The sequence below is a fragment of the Crinia signifera genome, chromosome 1 (genome assembly GCF_055691185.1).
Source record: "Crinia signifera chromosome 1, ASM5569118v1, whole genome shotgun sequence".
Classification (NCBI taxonomy): domain Eukaryota; kingdom Metazoa; phylum Chordata; class Amphibia; order Anura; family Myobatrachidae; genus Crinia; species Crinia signifera.
This window is the reverse complement of record NC_139217.1, coordinates 232,608,548-232,628,499: the sequence shown is the minus strand read 5'-3', so window position 1 is coordinate 232,628,499 and position 19,952 is coordinate 232,608,548. Positions and strand designations below refer to the sequence as shown.

General features: G+C 42.3%; 1 protein-coding gene across 2 annotated transcripts in view; it reads left to right on the top strand.

The window, feature by feature from the left end:
- The first annotated feature begins 429 nt into the window (after window positions 1-429).
- The window catches only part of LOC146071165 (nuclear receptor ROR-beta-like), a 73,085-nt gene continuing 53,562 nt past the window's right edge, over window positions 430-19,952 (top strand). The window contains exon 1 of one of the 2 annotated variants that reach the window (XM_083179427.1): window positions 430-1,068. In XM_083179427.1, coding sequence (XP_083035553.1) covers window positions 1,062-1,068 — 7 coding nt within the window. In that variant the 5' untranslated portion in view covers window positions 430-1,061. The remainder of the gene's footprint in view (window positions 1,069-19,952) is intronic. The other variant, XM_083179426.1, reaches the window with a different exon arrangement.

Sequence of the window (19,952 nt, the reverse complement as noted above, 5' to 3'; positions counted from 1 at the left end):
CCCCTTAATTCGTCCCTGCTCCCATATTGTCATAGTTTTTCTGCAACCAAAAAGTAATATTGTGGGGATACATGTTGGTAGTTCAACAGCAGATGCTGTGCTTCAAGTTACCCACCCCTGCCATATAGTATTTTTTTTTTTTTATGGATTTCAGTGATTTTGAGAATACACTATTATTATTATTATTATTATTATTATTATTGTGCAATGATAACTGCTTAGATGCATCCATACAAACGTATACTGCCGGGGACCGCATTTACAGCAGCAAGCTTTTTAGAATGTGACATTTGTTTTCCTCCGGCAGCATGCTAAGACACTGGACTATCAGCTGATGGAGGTGTGTCTCTGCGTCAAAGAAAGGGGCGGTTTTTGCCTTAAAAGGGGAATAGGGTGGTGTCTCCCAGAGACAGTGGGCGTGCCACCGCTGGCAATGTCATGTGAATTGGCACATGCTGGGGAAAATAACTAGTTTGGCAGCAGATTGGAACGGAGAGAGAATATCATCCGGGCGGTTATAAAGAGATCTAAAGACCCGTTTTGCTACATAGAGCTCCGGCTTGCGTATAGAGCTCTGGTTCGCTTTTACACTCACCCATTAAAACATCTGGAGAGTAACCTGTCCTGCGTATTTTCTGTAAGGGGATGACATAAAAGTCCTTTAAAAAAAAAAAAAAAGACTATACCAACATATAGATAACATTGGTACTGTACTTTATGCAGGACGTGTCCGGAAGCGCCGCCTCTGCTTCACACCTTTTAGTTTAATTTGATTTCTTTTAAATCTTGGAATGTCAAGTAAAGCACCCTAGAGACCACCTACCACCGAATACTCCGCTAAGTAAGAAGATTTCGGACCCTGCACCAACTAGCCGAACCTCAGAATAAATGGCCGCTGTCACAGCACTATTAAATTGGCAATTACAAGAGGATTGAGTTCCACTTCAGCATATCATGCAACATCACTGAGCGACTTAATCCAGAACATAGGGATTTCAACCTCACTTTCAAGACCATATCATATCATTAATGTTTGAACCATCTTCCTATTCTTATCAACAATGAGAGGTAAGGCTATTTCTATATACACAGTATATTTAAGGATCGTTTGATCTTGACATTTTGTGCAGGAACTGCCTCCCCATTGTAATGCGGGGTACACACCAGGACGACCCGCTCACGATGCACATCGTGAGCGGGTCGTCAGTGTCTCGTCCGACCCGCTCACGATGACGCGGGAGGGCACGACCCGCTCACGATGTGCACCGTGAGCGGGTCCGATCCGATGGCGACCCGCACCCGGTTCTATGGTCGTCATTGAGATCCTACCTGCAGCAGGTAGGATCTCAATAACGACCGACCGACCCGCGGGACCGCGCATCGGATCGGAATCGCTCCACACCAGGTCAGAAAAGGGCCCAATCAGCACACAATCTACATCCGATTGATCGGAATTGGATCTAGATTGTGCTGATCGGGCCCTAGTCGTCCTGGTGTGTACCTAGCATTACTGTGCAGATTGCTACGGTAGAGGACTGGTTACCAGTATGGTGCGAGCCTATGCTAGGAATGGGCTATGGCACCAACACCAAACCGATTCGTGTTGTTAAGGAGGAGTTTCGGAATTGGCAGCTGAGTTAGCCAGACTGTAATATATCAATTTAGATATAAAATATTTGTAAAAGTTTTTTTCTTCCTAGGATAAATTATGGAACTGCACAGATGTCTACATATTGTTAACAGTGATGCAAAATGCAGAGTGTTATCATTCTATATATTCTATATAAGAAAGAAAAATGCTGCTCCTCACCTCTATGGGGGAAATGTAAGTGATTTGTGTTCTGGCAGCCACTAGATGGAGCCTGACAGCAATTTGTCGCTCTGTTGGGTCGTGCACAGCACTGGTGCTGAATTTCATGATGTTTGGTCATTTTTACAGCTTGGTAACTAGTTTTAATATACAGTATTGTCTTTAATTTCTAAAGCTGTGTTCTAGACCTATGGAACGTGTCATTATTTTTTATTTATTTACTTGCATTCTATTTTTATGTTTCACGACTAACAAACTTTTTCATCATTCTCCATCTAACTCCAACATCAGACATTGATTTGCTGTTCTCCAAGAACCAAATCTATTGGATACTGTTACATACCCCTCAGTGTGTTTATAAAAAATTAGCACATGAGAGCAATGATTTTCCACAGGGAAGTGTAAGTTTTTTTAAATATATATATATTATATATCAGGATGAAATTTCTGATAAAAGAAATGAAACGTTGACTACAGTTGGTGTCCGTCTGAAATTCTTTTACTATTGTCCGGAGTGCCACGCTGACGCTTGCTATATTCTCCTTCATTGGATGTGGGGGCACCGGACTCAGCAGATTTGCCAATTTACACAGTGCCGGGTCAAGACGTTCTATATATCTATATATATATATATATATATATATATATATATATATATATATATATATATATAAACATACAGGAATCCACTGCATGTGCCATTCCCATGTTGGGGTGCAGTAGTCTGTGACCGCATTGCTTAAAAAAAGAAACAGAGCTCAGCACTCCTCATAGTAAACTCTTTAGTTCAACTCTTTAGTTCATGGATTCATCAATGCATTTCAGCTTGCAGCCCACCATCAAGGGACCCCATTTCCACCAAAGTTCTACTGTATCACCCAGACTCTAATGGCCCGGACACACTGGGCGACTTTGAGCTGAAAGCCGCTCAAAACAGCCTGTTTAAACAGCTTTCAGCTCAAAGCCGCCTAGTGTGTATGCCCTGGCAATGAGCGGTGAGCGCTGCTGCGGGCTCCCACGTCATCACCAGGAAAGCCGTTCATCTGCTGAAGCGGCTTTGAGGACGACTTTGCATAGCGCTGCACTATGCAAAGTCGTCCTCTCCCCGCTGACGGCACCGGCCAGGGGAAAAGCCGCTCAGTTTATCACTTCACCGAGCTTAATAAATCTGCCCCCCAGTGTGTACAGTATGGACCTTTAAGAACCTGGAAACTGCTGTCACATCATAGTCACAATGAATATATGTTTGCAACCTGGTTTAGGGCTTAAAGCTGGGTACACACTATATGATTTTCATTAACGATATCATTGTGCATATCATTCAGGGTGTACCCACTATATCATTAATGATTCGCACTACTGTGGATCATTAAAAATAACTCTGACTGTTTGAACTGCAGCCCGATATGGCAATATCATCAGTGATTGCATGTTGGGCGCGGGTCCTGGTGATGTCATTGAACAATATTGTTAACATATTGTCTACTCGTGGGTCTTTTTTTGGGGGGGAGGGGGGGCCATGGGCGGTATCATTAACAATATCAGCGGTGCCGCATAAATGTGTACAAGGCTTGGTATCTGGACCCTAGGTCGACTTAGACATGGGCGACCTCGCATATCATAACCACAGGGCTTCAAGGTGACACAATCATGCCTGAGAAAGCTGTGATCATAAAATGGTTCATTAGAAATGACACCAAATATACTGAGCCCTGTTTATATAGCTCTGTTTATATATTACATAGAGAGAGATATATATATGGCCGACACATGAAAAGGTCAACATGAGTTTTTTTAATGGGGTTTTTTGGTGTGAATTTGTAGATTTCAGCACATGAACTCCAAATTAGTGACCTATTGCTTCAGGCACTTTACCATTCCCAATAGTCCACGTAGATGGTAAAAAAATGAAAGAACAAACTCATGTCAACTTTCCATGTCGTGTTGACCATTACCATGTAAACCTTTTGCTTATGTCAATATTTTACCTGTCGACCATGTGGTGTCGACAGATTGAGGAATTATCGTCCAGATACCTTTGTATAGTACTGCCTTCATGTTGCTTGGAGCTGATGGCCTCCACAAGGTAATACCACTTCTTTATTGATATTCTTGAAAATATCGGCCAGTGTGTATGGTACGAATGAGAAACTTCTTTCTATACAACGGCGTGTATGGAGTGGGGGCCCGATGATGTCACTGAACATAGTGTTAATTGTGTATGCCCAATATGTGACTCTCTATACCTCTTTCTATCATTCCTGAGCAACACTCCCACCCTTCTGTTCCTGCACAGTATCATCCTCCCCAATTTCCCCTAAGGACCAGTAAGCCTATTGTGACACTTATTCCCTAATGTAGCTTACCCCGCTTTTATCGGCAAGGTCTTTAATAATAATAATCCCTATACAGCATTCATGGGGTTGATATGGAGGGTAAAGTCCTGTTACTTTTCCATGTGCACTTACACTTAGGTCCTAGGTATGACCCTGCCTACACTACCATTCAAAGAGAAAGCTATTTGTTTGGTTGTGTTTTTCTATAATGACTACATCCTTTTCTTTTCTTTTCTTTATATTTTAACCTGTTTTAAAGAATCTCTAGTGCCACTAGTTTTATTTGTGTTTCTACATGGCCTCCAAACATGACCCGTTCCATAAGGTTCAAATGCTCTACACCCATTTACTACTGGATTGCATATGCAATGCCATCCGGGCAGGATTTACCATCCAGGGTCGCATTGCAATATTCCATCGTTCCCCTGAATGTATGTCCCTGCGTTCTCCTTCGCCCGGTGCTGGGGGTCTGCGCATGTGCAGTTAGTGTTGTCCCAGCTGACAGCACTGCCACTCTGGCACTGCAGTCCACAGCTCACAATTCATTTCAAATTGGTGGTAGCTGCGGGACCCCCTGCGATGCTGCCTGAAAATGCTACATCGGGCAGCATCGCATCCCCCATAGAAACCTATGGGGGACACAGCTGGCTGTGGAGCAGGAGGGATCACAGCACTCATTGGAGATTAATGCTGGGGTCCATCCAGATACATTCGAGGGATAGGATGGGCGAAATGTAATAGGGTGAGAGAATCAGAAAGTGAGAGATTTGGTAAGAAATCTCTAGGTTTTTTAAAGCGGCAATTATTTACCCTGCAAAATGAAACTGGTTTTGCAGTGTAAATGATTGCCACTTTAAAAAAACTGCACATTTCTTACCAGATCTCTCACTTTCTGATTATCTCGCCCTATTACATTTCACCCTTAATGTTTGCAGCTAACCCCCAAAAACGTGTGTGTGTGTGTTTAGGGAATTAGCCTCAAATATTATGTGATAAATGGGCCTAATACCTAATGGAGTTTGTCATGTTGGAGGGCATGATTCTACTGGGTTCTTTTATTTGTAAAAAGTCCTACTTTATATACCCCTCTGCAAGAACAATTCTCTACATAAATTATACATATCACCTCTTATTGAATCTACGCTTTCTTAGTGGACTCTAATATAGCATATGTTGTCTTACTCTTATCCCTACTCTTGGCTTTAGCATCTCCAAACCTCCAATCAGAGCTGACCTTTGGTAAAGAAATGAGTGCTGTACTGTAGTCTGTTCCTAGTCTTATGTTTTGTGTCTATGGAAGAGCCTGCTTGCTTCCCTGCTGGGCACATGACAATGTCCCAGTGACCCAGATCTGAGGGGGTGGAGCTGGCAGCTGGAGAGTCTCAGGTCTGTCCTGGCAACTCTTTGTATGCCCTTGTAAGTAATGCCAGGCAATACTATGTAACATAATAATATGTAACAATACTGGCAAGCTTCCAACATAAGCAATTAAGTATATAGTTAAGACAAAATGGTTTCCGCTCTGTGGGCTTATGCACACAATTGTTAATGAATTTCATATGTGTACTTAAAATTGATAATTGTAGTTTAAAGTAATGTTGATAATACAAAAAAAAACTAATGTAAACACTTTCTGATAAGTATTTACTTAGCCTACAGCTTTTAAGAATATTTCCTTTGTGTCTGCGTTTTATGGAGTGCTCATCAGGTGTATAACCCCCTGGTGCCCAGCTCAACACATTGCAGGGACGGACTCCTTTCGGAGCCCTGTCCCTGCGCTTGTGGGATGATACATCCCAGCGCTAGTATTTTACAATGCGATCATGTCTGGTTACATTCCACCCATATCGCATTGTAAATGTTATAAATAATAAATGGGCCTATATCTTTAGGTGTATGGCCAGCTGTAGGTGTATGGCCAGTGATATTGTTTGCATTCCTATTGTGTTTTATTTATTCCTGTGGGGCCCAATGTGAACTTCTCAGAGATAACGTTTTTATTTTTTTTTCCCTATTGGTGGCCATTGTGTTATATTTTTTTCCCGATTGACGCCTGGGTGCTTTATTGTTTTCTGTAATATAAGGCAGTATTATTCACTCACCACTTACCACAAATAATACATCTTGGTACTTATGTATTATCTGGACTCCAATGTTAAATGCACCCCATTTTTTCATACCCCTACTATCCAACTACGCATGGAGTTGATTTTATATAGTGTGGCGAGCGCAGCGAGCCACCGAGCCCGAAGCGTGGTGAGCGCAGCGAGCCCCGCGAGGGGACGCGGTCTCATAAGAAAAACGGGAGTCCAGATATTACATAAGTACCTACATCTTAAAGTGTATTTAAAATAAAAAGGTATAGGGGGCCCAAACTATTATCATGCCTTGGGCTCCATGAGGTCTAAATGTGTCTCTGAGTTAGGGACCCCCATACTGTACTCAGCAATGGCAATCACCAGCCATGGGATTCTTATTTGGGAAAAACTTTATCTGGATTTAGAGCTTTTCTCGCTATCATAGATGCCAGAATTAGAAAGCCTGAAAATAGCTGTCATTTACTATTGTTATATTTATATTTACAACTGCTTAATACTGTACACAACTGGAGAAATAGGATAATAGTAAACCACAAGTGGTTGATTTCAGAGCACAGTCACAATGCATTATAACCTAGTGGGACTCTGAAGAGGATGCAGAGGAGGTTTCTGTGGTAGGTGGAGGCTGCAGAGTGACACAACCTGCTGTAAGTTTCTCATACAATAACACATACAGATACACAACAGTACACTCATTCTCTAAACAATGCTTATACTATGGGGATCATTTATGATGGAAGAGAGCAGTGGAAAGTTACCAACATATTGTACAGTACCTGTATTTCCATTGATTTATTATTGTGGGTATTATATTTTAGTCATGGTGACTTAATAACATTATTAGCATTATAAGTAATACAGTTAAGTTAATGACTTGCCCAGTTCTGGTGCAAATACCTTGGGTGCAATCAAGGCCACAGAATCTCCCTCTGCCCACCGTACCTCAGGAACTGCAGTCTCCTCACTTCTTTCGTTGGGTAAGCAAAAGAGAATAAGGTGTACATTTACTAAAGCTTCTAAAAATTAAAAGAGGTGATGTTGCCCATAGCAACCAATCAGATATGTCTACCATTTCCTAGAAAATTATAGACAGAACCTGATTGGTTGCTTATCGCAACATCACCTCTTAGTAAATTTACCCCCGAAAGTGTCATTTGCTCTGGTTCACTGTCTCAGATTGGGTTTGCAGTGCGTGGCTAAGCCTAGTACCTCACATATAGCACATCACTGACATTCAGGTGCAGTACCTCCAGAGGTACAAATGTACATATTTTGAACCGCTATGATAGTGGCAACCACTTTCTACACCAGGGATGGGGAACCTTTGGCCCTCCAGCTGTTGTTGAACTACACATCCCAGGCTACCCTGCAACAGTTGTAGCACAGCCACATAGCAAAACTGTAACAAGGCATGCTGAAATGTGTAGTTCCACAACAGCTTGAGGGACGAAGGTTCTACATCCCCGTTCTACACCAACCCAATGCTTTATTTATAAATCTGATAGTTAAGGGGGGTGGGCATGTGTTAGACCCATTCTGCAAATGGACAGAACAGGTTCCTCCCTTAGCCACATTATGATTGGCATGCTTTTTACTTTTTAAGTGTAGCAACTAGCTCCATGTGATAGAGCTGGGTTGTGTCCAGGGTCTGCGTGTTTCCTGGCAATCTAAAACAGGTCCAATAATTTAAGTGCATGACTTGAATTAATAACAGGAAAGGTCCAAATGGAATTTTTTGGGGTTGTGTGGTGAAGAATTTTAAATAATCCAAACCTCTTCCACTTTTGCATCATTTTGCGGAGTACGAGCAATGATGCAATACACCACAAATCACACCATGAAGCCTCTGGGAGATTTACCTTGTACAAATCTCCCACTTTACCAGCACAAAAGCAGCTCCAGACCATCACATTGCCTCCACCATGTTTGACAGATAGCAACAGGCACACTTTCAGCATCTATTCACTTGATCTGCATCTCACAATTGTACTTCTGTGTGATCCAAACTAGAGATGTGCAGGTTCTGATTTATTCTGATTTCAAAGCAGGATCTTATTGGTTATCAACTGTCAACAACTGTCATGTGATTTGGGATAGCCAATAAGATCCTGCTTTGAAATCAGAGTAAATCAGAGCCTGCACATCTCTAATCCAAACACCTCAAACTTCAATTTGTCTGTCATAACACTTTTTTCCAATCTTCCTCTGTCCAATGTCTGTTCTTTTGCCCATATTAATCTTTTCCTTTTATTGGGCAGTCTCAGATATGGCTTTTTCTTTGCCCCTCTGCCTAGAAGGCCAGCATCCCGGAGTCACCTCTTCACTACAGATGTTGACACTGGCGTTTTGTGGGTACCAGTTAATGAAGCTCTCAATTGAGGACCTGTGAGGTGTTTAGTTCTCAAACTAGAGACACTAATGTACTTGTTTTCTTGCTCAGTTATGGACCGGTTCCTCCCACTTCTCTTTCTACTCTGCTTAGAGCCTGTTTGTGCTGTTCTCTGAAAGGAGTAGTACACACTGTTGTAGGAAATGTTCAGTTTGTTGACAATTTCTCGCATGGAATAGCCTTCATTTAGAAAAACATGAATAGACTGTCGAGTTTCACATGAAAGTTCTCTTTTTCTGTCCATTTTGAGATTATAATCGAACCCACAAATGTGATGCTCCAGATTCTGAACTAGCTCAAAGGAAGGCCAGTAGCCTGTAGCTCTTCTAATGAGGAAACCCATTTTCAGCTGTACTAACATAATTTCACAAGGGTTTTCTAATCCTCCATTAGTCTTCTAACTTGATTAACAAACACAATTTACCATTAGAACACTGGAGTGATGGTTACTGGAAATGGGCCTCTATACACCTATGTAGATATTCCTTTGAAAGCCAGACATTAGTATAGTCATTTACCACATTAATAATGTATATATTGTATTTCTGATTAATTTAATGTTAGGGCAGTATGGATGGTGTAATGGTTAGCATTACTACCTCACAGCACTGAGGTCATGGGTGCGATTCCCACCATGGCTCTAACTGTGCGGAGTTTGTATATTCGCCCCGTGCTTGCGTGGGTTTCCTCCGGGTGCTCCAGTTTCCTCCCACAATCCCAAAATATACTGGTAGGCCAATTGACTTCCATCGAAATGAACCCTAGAATGTCTGTGTGTGCGTGTACATGTAATAGGGAATATAGATTGTAAGCTCCACTGGGGCAGGGACTGATGTGAATGTTCAAATATTCTCTGTGAAGCGCTGCGGAATATGTGTGCGCTATATAAGAAATTGTTAATACCATATATACTCGATTATAAGCCTACTTTTTCAGAACATTTTTTATGCTGAAAAAGCCCCCCTCGGCTTATACTCGAGTGAGGGTCCCACTTGAGTCAATAAGTTTTCCCAGTTTTTTTGTTGTAAAATTAGGTGCCTCGGCTTATATTCGGGTCGGCTTATACTCGAGTATATACGGTAAATAAAATAAATAAATTAAATCTTCATTGAACAAAAAAACAATGCTTTACTTTAAAAAATAAGGACGTTTCTAAGTGAAACCGTAATGTGTATATATACAGTATTGTGCAAACATTTTCGGCAGGTAAAATGCTGCAAAGAAAGAATGATTTCAAAAATAGAAATGTTAATAGTTTATTTTTTATCAATTAACAAAATGCAAAGTGAATGAACAGAACACAGCAACACTGGACATTGGAATATAATAGATACATTGCCAGGTCTGGCGAATTATGGTTCTTGCTACTTTTCTGCGATGTAGCAAAAAAAAGTAATGTTATGAATCTATACTGATGACCATAATATGTGCAATCCTGGTTGAGACCTATATTTCCAGACTACATATATGGTACAAGTATATAATGTTCATTTTATCCTTTTCACTAAACCAGATAAATAGAGTTGAACTATATAAAAATAAAACTTGCGCAAAGGCTTACGGGGACAAAACTGACATTGTATCTAAAACAATGAGCAGTTGGCAGCTATGCTATATCAACACATTCTGTAAGTGGGAGATTTGCATATTTATTTGGTACTGTTACAGCTTGCCACTTAATTATCTCTAACTTCCTTTTCAAGGTGCAAGAGAAAAAAATATTTGTAACCCATAAAATTATATTTAAAGCCATTTTGGCAAATAGAAATAAGAAACATGTTAATTATGATTGCCTTATTGTTATATTTGTGGCTAATAAGGTATTATGAGTATCAGTTTTAATAGTGAAATACTTCAAATACAGCCATTTAGCTGATGAGCTCTCGAGTGGCGGCAGTGTTATATAAATTGTTTGGGTATTACGTTACATGGGAGATGTTACAGAAGAACATCTTGTTCCTGCTTAATGCTGAAACAGGTTGTGTATGGTTTTATAAGGTTCTAAATTGCAGGTACAGTATAACTACCAAGCCCCTCCCACTCCTATGTTTTAACTCGTTTCTTTTAATTAAAGCAATATCAGCCATGTTTAACTGTAATATATATATATATTTTTAATAACTATATCCATCATTACAATTTCATTAGGGGACTGCAGCGACAGACCCCCGTTTTTACTGCTAGGCAAATTCCCGGGTGAAGAAGTTCTACCCGGTAATTTGCCTTTTAACAAGGGTTTTTATGCAGTGAGAACGGGTCAACCCTTGTCTGCATACCCAGAAGAAGAAGGGTTTTACCCGTGTATGAGATCCGGTTATGCGACACTGCAAAAAAACCTGTGTTAAAAGGCAAATTTCTGGGTCGACATGCTAGACCCAGGGAATTTGCCTGCAGTGAGAACGGGGTATAAGACATAATACCCGGGATTTACCTGGCATTTTGACTGCTGGGTAATTTTCCTGGGTGCAGCATGCATACTTTTACACTTACACCAGCAAATTACCAGGTGAAGCAGTTCTACCTTGTAATTTGCTGAAAAACTCAGGTTTTTCTTATGTCTGAAAGGGTCAACCCAGGTCATAAATCCCGGTTCCTCAACCCAGGTAAAAAGAAGGGTCGGAAACCCGGGTTTTAATAACCGGGCAGACCCTTTCAGACATCCTGGGTTGATGCGTGTTCATGTGCAAAAAACAGGGATTTTGGAGTATGTCTGAAAGGGATATTAATGGATAGTACTGAGCTGGTCCATTGTTGGTTAAATGCCCTCCCTAAATGGTAGTGTACAAACCTAAATGGTAGTGTACAAACCTGTGTACAACCCAATCACCTTGAGATCCTTATCTAATGTCAATATGGCTGGATTTTATTTACTGTGTGCATGTTTCTTATTAAATTTTGCACTATTTAAAGTTCACATTTGTAACAAATGTTATGTGGTTTTGTAGAGCAGAATTTCTCGTAACAATTGTTTTAATTAAAGTAACATCACTAATATGCGGTGGCTTAATGCCAATTATTGGTACAAAATTAGTCTCCACTCATAGAAGCAGTAATAATAAATGATAACACAAGTCCTAATGGACACAAATATGGCAAGCTCAGAGTATTTTACAGGCGTTCGCAACACTTCTAATTACACTAATCATATGAGCTAGCAAATACCCCACAACTGGACTGTTGCCCTCCCAACCGTCCAAAAGAGTGTGAACAACTTTTGCACATTTTTATTTTTAATTTTATTTTATATCACTTTATATTTTTAATTTCACTTTTTTCTTGTATTTCTTTAATTCTTTACCTTTATCTTTACTTCCTTTGAATTTACCTTCATCTTTCACTTGTATACTGCCTCTCCTTCAACCTTCCCACATACATTATACAAGCGCCTAGTAGTCTTTCGCTTTTTAGAAAAACTCCACAGCATACGTTTTTTTTTCACTTACAGGGCTGCTCCAACAAGAAGCGCAAAATCGTTTTGGAATCTTTCTTCCCTAACCATTTACAGTAATCATATACATAGAAACAAGTAAATATTAGAAGACATGCCTTGCCACAGTTTTAGCAATCCATTATATAAAATCTGTTGCAGGGCATGCTGGGACGTTTAGTTCCACAACAGCTGGAGGGCCATGAGTTTGACACTACTGATCTAGATGATGTGAATTGTATTTTATTCTTCAAGTTTTAAAAGATGAATTAATCAGTGTAGGCTGAGTTTCCACCTTTCCATAATTATGCTAAAACATCAGTGAGTAAGCGATCAGCTCTTCTTTCATTTTAATATCCCCCGTATGGACCACGCATTGTTATAATTTAGGAATGGCAGGTAAACTGAGCTTATATGTTGCATGCTGAGATGCAGTGGAGCGGGCCAAGAACGGGATCGGGTCATGTCTGTCGGGCCTGCCCAACAGTCAGGACCTGGGATTGAATATTGCGCTATATGGCAAAAGAAATATATTAAAAAAGGAATTTTAAAGTGTTTCCATTAATGATAACTTACATAGAAAATCACTCTTGGAAGTCAAACAAGCTACAACTTCATTTTTCTATAATTCTTATATTATTTTATAGATTTGTTTTCTAAACATTTCCGAATGAATAAGAACACAAAAACCATAGTACAAAAGGAGGCACAGAATTATAGATCTAATTGTATATCAATTTATTGCAGCTAAATTTTTGGTGCTTATTAGGGTCCATTTATCAAAAATGCCAGTTTTGGGGCTAGACATAAATAGCCTTGCAATGCAATTACTCCCATTGCCTCCCGCAGCCATATCCCCCATAGTTCTCTATTGCGTATGCGATGCTGCCCAATTTTACCAATATCAGGAATTCCCAATGTTGGTCCTCGCAGCTACCAAAATCTTCTTATTGCAGTAGCTCATTGTAGCCTATGGTCTACACTTGACGGTATGTGGTTCTGGCAGGGTTTCCCAGGGATCTGCCGCTGGAATTAGCCCCAGTGCACAACTGCCAGACCAATCATGCATTCTCAGAAGCTTCAGACATTCACTCAGCACATCACCTTGACAGTCTCCGTTTCGAGCACCAACCCTGCTTGTGCCAGGTATTACATTCACTTGAAAAATCATTATTGTCCTCATTACTTCTGTAATTCTATCACTGTGTGTTATCGGCAGTACAGAAACTTTGTCATATAACATCACTGTATATACAGCATTTGTTGGCACTTTCCCTAACTACAAGTTAAACATTATTATTATTATTATGGGGAGAGACCCCATCCCTCAACCCCCGAAGGAGTTGAGGGATGGGCTCCATGGACTATCCGAAGGTTGGTCAAAGCATCCTCTGGGAATCGGAGACCTCAATCTCTCCCTGTAGCCTCAGTGCGTTGGTAGCAGGACAGCCTATAAGGATCGTGCCTACAGCCCAATAAACGTGACAAAAACCCACATGAAACATAGATGGCTGGGGCAGGGGATGGGCAATGCAATAATCAATCCTCAGTTTGGACCTCATAGGCTATGGTACTGTAACTCCACTGAGCAAAGTTTAAAAAAAAAAGTCTGTAGATCTTCCTCCCCGAAGCCTTGAGAGACCCCCATCCCTCAGCCCCCGAAGGAGTTAGGGTCATACCTAGAATTTGACGGCAGATAAGAACCATTTGGCGCATCTAGTCTGCCCCTTTTTTATCCTTCATGTAATATCAACCCTTTTTTATCCTTATTTCTTTGTAAGGATATTCATATGCCTATCACAAGCATGTTAAATTGTTCTACTGTCTTAGCCTCTACCACCTCCGATGGGAGGCAATTACCACTTCCCGAACTTCAATTTTATCCACTCATTGCAAGATTCTTACAACTAGGCAGACAACTTTGTAAATCATAACCTTGTTAGATACCACTTTATTTGATACATAATTAGGAGACTATATATTTATATTTTTTTAATGCTTGCTGTGCAGTGACACCATTCATTTGATACTGTATATCAGATGGAGAGGCGGACAGAATAATTTGTATATTATAATTTTAATCCTTTATTTAAATGGCACCGCCAGGGATCTCCAGCTCCTCAAATTACACAAACCAAGGGGAAAAACAAGAAAAAACAGTGCCTTACAGAACTTGGTTAATTAAACATTGCCGCATCATCAGATATGACACTGAATTAAGAATCGAGGTAGCGAAATTCGAAGGTTAGTCTGGTTTAGAAGATCTAGCAAGTTAAGGCCCATACACACTGGGCTACTTTGAGCTGAAAGCAGCTCAGTTTAGTCGTCTGAGATGCTTTCAGCTCAAATGCTACCCAGTGTGTACGGAGCAGTGGTGAGTGCTGATGCCCACTCCCGCATCATTGCTGGCCCAGCCGCTCATCTGCTGGTATTACCAGCAGATGAACGCCGGAATAGATGGTTTTTCATAGCGTCCTTCTATGAAATGCCATCCACCCTGGGGAAAATTGCTAAAACGGGTGAAATGTCTGTATGCACTGAGCATTTTTCAGTTGAGTGAATGGTTATTTGCAGAAAGTTAAGGGCACGAGAGATTTGCCAGGCCCTGGTACAGGGAGTGGCATGGCCAATTCCGGGGAGGTGTAGTCAGATCCTGTCCTTTTGTAGAGAATATTGTACGGGTGGGTCACGGTGTCCGATCCATACTTCAGTGGGTTAGGTGGGTGCAAATCACTCCCTCACACAGGGCGAGGGCTGACTTTTGCTGTAGCTGCCACTATCCCTAGCCCAACATACAGCAACATTTGCTGGTGAGAGCGGCTGCTCATACCTTCTAACATTTCAGTTCGGGGCATCGCTACTCCCGTGCGGCCGTGCGTGCGCCAGACAAAGGCATGTCTCTTCTCTATAATTAGGCAGCATTAGGCAACTGCTCCAGAATCTGGGGGCGCACCTGAGACTGACCATCACAAAATTAAGGATGACTTTGAGAGGCATCCTTGTTGAACTTCTAAGATGCCACCTCCACATTTTCACCTGGGGTTCTGCAAAGTCAGTATTGGTGATTGGGTGGAAGTTGAAGTTTTGCCTGAGGTGGAAAAAACCTTGCACTGGCCCTGCAACCCATGCAGAGTAAGTACTGCAACCTTTTGTATGTAGTCCACAAATGCTGGACAACTTTATTTTTAGAAGTTTGTACACTCCCCCCCCCCCCCCCCCCCCCCACAATCTTAATCTGTGTATATTTTAAATCTGCTCCACCTGAGGTGCAGCATTGTATTTTAAAGGTGCACCATGACATACTTTATTCCCTACCTTTTTTATTACGATTGGGGGGGGGGGGGGGGGTTTATTCAATGATGCAGCACTTTAAGTTTATAGGTAATTTGAATTCCACAAATTGAATTAAAGTGCCGGTTTTTCACCTGCTGAAAAAACTGGCACAGTTGAAAAACACATGGATCGGCAAATACCTAGCAGATCAACCTGTTTTGTCAAAACTGTAGCCGTGTTTGACTATTTTGTTTTAAGGCCCCCATACATTAGGCCGACTTGTCCTAGGGACAAGTCGGACCCAATTTACCTGCGAGCCGCCCGGCAGCTCCCCGGGAGGCTCACATACAATTTGGCACTTGATGTGCCATTTTTACATGGGATAAATCGCATGCGATTTATACCATGTAAAAAAAACCCCCGGGGAGCTGCAGGGCGGTGAGCAGTAGTGGGGGCGGGCAGCGGCAGTAGTGGGGACGGGCAGCGGTGGTGGGGGCGGCCAGCGGCAGCGGTGGTGGGGGCGGCCAGCGGCGGTGGGGACGGGCGGCGTGTGCGGTGAGCGCAGTGTACTTACACATAGCAGCAGCGGCGGGGACGGGACGCGCAGTGGCGGCTATTATATTTTTAAAATACTTGTCAAATGACCGGCCGCTCTCTGATTGGCTAAGAGCTCTCCGGCCAATCAGAGAGCGGCCGGTCATTTGACAAGTATTTTAAAAATATAATAGCCGCCACTGCGCGTCCCGTCCCCGCCGCTGCTGCTATGTGTAAGTACACTGCGCTCACCGCACACGCCGCCCGTCCCCACCGCCGCTGGCCGCCCCCACCACCGCTGCCGCTGGCCGCCCCCACCACCGCTGCCGCTGGCCGCCCCCACTACTCCCCCGGTGTCTGTATGCATATGCCTGTCAGGTGGCAGGCATATGCATACAGGGAGGTCGGACGTGATCGTATGTACAGACCGTCCGACCTCCCTGATCCGGTCCGATGCGCACGGGACCACGCATCGGATCGGATCAAATGTCACATACCTACGATTTTGGGCCGATTTCATCCGATTATCGGCACAAAGTGCCGAAATCGGATGAAATCGTCCCAAAATCGCATAATGTATGGGGGCCTTTAGTCATGTTTTGCCAATGGAGTTTCGACTTTTAAAAGGGAAATAACTTAGGGGCAGATTTATTAAGCTTGGAGAAGAGATAAATTGGAGATAAAGCGGAGAAAAGGTAAAATGAGATAAAGCACAGCCAATCAGATGGCTTTGAAAAAGACAGTTGGGAGTTGATTGGCTGGTGCCTTATCTCCTTTTACCTTTTCTCCGCTTTATCTCCAGTTTATCTCTTCTCTAAAGGCCCCCATACACTATGCGATATGGGAACGATTTCACCCGATTCGGATGAATCTGGCAGTGAAATCGGCCCAAATCGCACTTGTAGACATCCCCTCTGATCCGATGCGGGGTCCCGTGCGCATCGGATCGGGGTCGGGAAGTCGGACGGGCTGCACATAAGATTTGTCAAATCTTATAAGTGCAGCCCAGCCCCGGAGCCGTGCGGGGGATGCCGGCTATAGAGAGCCAAGCAGGGGGAGGCTGCATATGGCGCCGGGCTGGAGGACGCTGTTGCGGTGGGGTGACAGCGGGAGGCGAGCAGGGAGAACTTGATGACATGACGCTGGCTGATGGGCAGCGCCGCAGCAGCGGGAGCCGGGAGCAACAGATAACTTGAAAAAAAAATGCCCATAGAGATGACTAGCAAGCCATTGATTGGCTGAGACCTCTCTCAGCCAATCAGCGATTGGCTGAGAGAGGTCTCAGCCAATCAATGGCTTGCTAGTCATCTCTATGGGCGTTTTTTTTCCCAAGTTATCTGTTCCTCCCGGCTCCCGGCGCTGCCCGTCAGCCAGCGTCATGTCATCAAGTTCTCCCTGCTCGCCTCCCGCTGTCACCCCACCGCAACAGCTTCCTCCTGCCTCTCCCTGCTCGGCTCTCAATTAGCCGGCATCCCCCGCCCGCTGCCGTCCCCTGCACGGCTCCCTCCTCCTGCAGCTCCCCGGGGACTGCATATGATAAATCCATGCGATTTATCATATGCAAACCTTGGCACATCAAGTGCCTAATCGTGTGTCCCCCTCCCGGGGAGCTGCAGGGGAAATCAGGTCCAACTTGTCCCTAGGACAAGTCGGACTAATGTATGGGGGCCTTAAGCTTAATAAATCTGTCCCTATAGTCTAAACAGGACTAAAAACCCTTCAGAAAATGGTCACAATTAAATTGGAAAGTCCGGTTTTCTCTTTATGGGAATACATATTTTTTTTTAAAGAAACTAGACTTGGAAATAACAACAAATATTGAGCTTACGGACATTTAATTAGACTACTTTTGTGATCCTACATGCTGTTTTGTAGCTAATGTTTACTAACTTTTTTTCTACAGAGCCTGGTGGCGTTACAGGAAATTTGCTCTCCTATGGGGCATTGTTTCTTCATATTAAAGCTCTCTTCTAAACCATATTATAAAGTACAGAAACTTATGTTGGTTACACAGTAGACTGTATTTTCAATGACAAAATCTTAGGACTACATGATTTTTTTTCTTGGGGGGGGGGGGGGGGGGGTTGGGGGTAGGTTGAAGTTTTGCCTAGGGTGCTAAGATTACACCGGCCCTGGAGATAGCAAGTGAGGGCCATGCGGATTGCTGCGTGGCACTGCCCCCAATACGTTGCTGTCGGCATCAGCAAGTATGTATGCACATGCTGATGCCAGCTCACCCCACCCACATGAGAATTCATTCCCACGTATATGTGCAAAAGTGAAACCATGTCAGGATATCACAAGCTTCACAAGTTTTCTTTTATTTTATAGTCTGCTGAGTTTCGTATTGATTTTGCGTAAATATATTTAATGTTTATTTTTTTAATTTTTTTTGTTTAAAATAAATGATACTATAACTGCAGATGGGTACAAATGTATTTATGGTGAACTAATCTAACTAATCTAAAGCTGTGTACACACGGTGCAATATTGCTGGCAATATGGTCGATGAGCGGAGCTTGCTCCTGCGATCAGCTGTTTCCCTCTGCGGCTCGCCTGGCAGAGTCTACTGTTCATCAGCGACCATCTCTGGTCGCTGATGAAAACTGGACACTTCGCAATATATTGCTCAGCAATATATTGCACCGTGTGTACACAGCTTTAGGCTGGTGGCAGGTAGATAACATTTGGTGGGATGGCTTTCTTCAAATAGGTTTGGACCACAGTCCTTCTGCATTACTGAGACTAAAGCCCCATACACACATTGGTCAACCCTGGCCACTGCCGATACTGTTAATAATAACTGTTAATTCTTTCTTGCTCCTGCTCCTCTCTTTGACATCCTCTGTCTCCTTTATGTACTCTCTCTCTCTCTCTCTCTCTCTCTTTCATCCCTTTCTCTTTCTCACACAACCCCAACTCTCTGTCTCTGTCTCTCTCTCTAATCCTCTTTTTCCATGAAATCCTCTCTCTCTCTTCCTGACCCCCCTCTTTCCCTTTCTCACTCATCTATCTCTGTCTCTCTCCTGCCCTTTTTTAGGGGCATTGTAGTGGGGGGCCATTTAAAGATTTTGTTATGGGCACGAGCACTCAGTTTACTGGTTTAGGCAGCGATGAGCACTGATGCTCAATTATATGTATGTATGTGTGTTTGTGTGTGTGTGTGTGTGTATGTGTAAACCTGTGTCCTGAAGATGGGGTTTTCTAGCCCCAAAACAATGATTTCATGGATTACATTTTTTCCACTGCCTAAAAAGTCTCAGAGTGCCACTTCATTGCTCTGTCTATATTGGCGGACTCATCACCTCTTCAAGGGGGCAACGGAGCAAGTATTATATACTGAGCGCTAAGTCCTAAATGACGGGTCCATTCATTTATGTGTGTGTATGTATGTATGTATGTATGTATGTATGTACAGTATGTATGTACAGTGTGTGTGTGTGTGTATATATATATATATATATATATATATATATATATATAAATGTATTATGTATGTAGATATGTGTATGTGTGTGTGTGTGTGTGTGTGTGTGTGTGTGTGTATGTATGTATATGTGTGTAATATATATATAGCACACATAATGATAAATACCATCATCACAGGGAGTCACCCTTATAAGTACTAGTTAAAATTGTCTCAGGGCGTTCCTAGGTGATTCAAGTTTATGCCATCTGAAAGATTCACGTATTACAACATAATACCAAATTGGCAGACAGCACCCACAATAATATTAACAGGCTTAGCTGTAGCTAATTACAGTACACATCTGTAAAGAAACCATATAAAATCTTAGTAGAAACCAAAACACCTGATGTGTTGGTTTGTTAATATAATTTAGTACATATTGTGGACCTGTAATATTAATAAATGAGCCCCAAAATATCAGTGAAATACTTCTCAGATGGCATACTGTCAGACTTTTTACTATTGTATAAAAGGCAAGAAAGTAGCGTAGCAAATAAATGGGTGTTGGCAAAAGCCGTTTCAGAACTCCGTCAATTTAAAAAAGTAGCAATCCAAATGACTAAATCAGACCATGTAAGCAATATGCAATACTGATGATCATGTTTTGCAATTGTT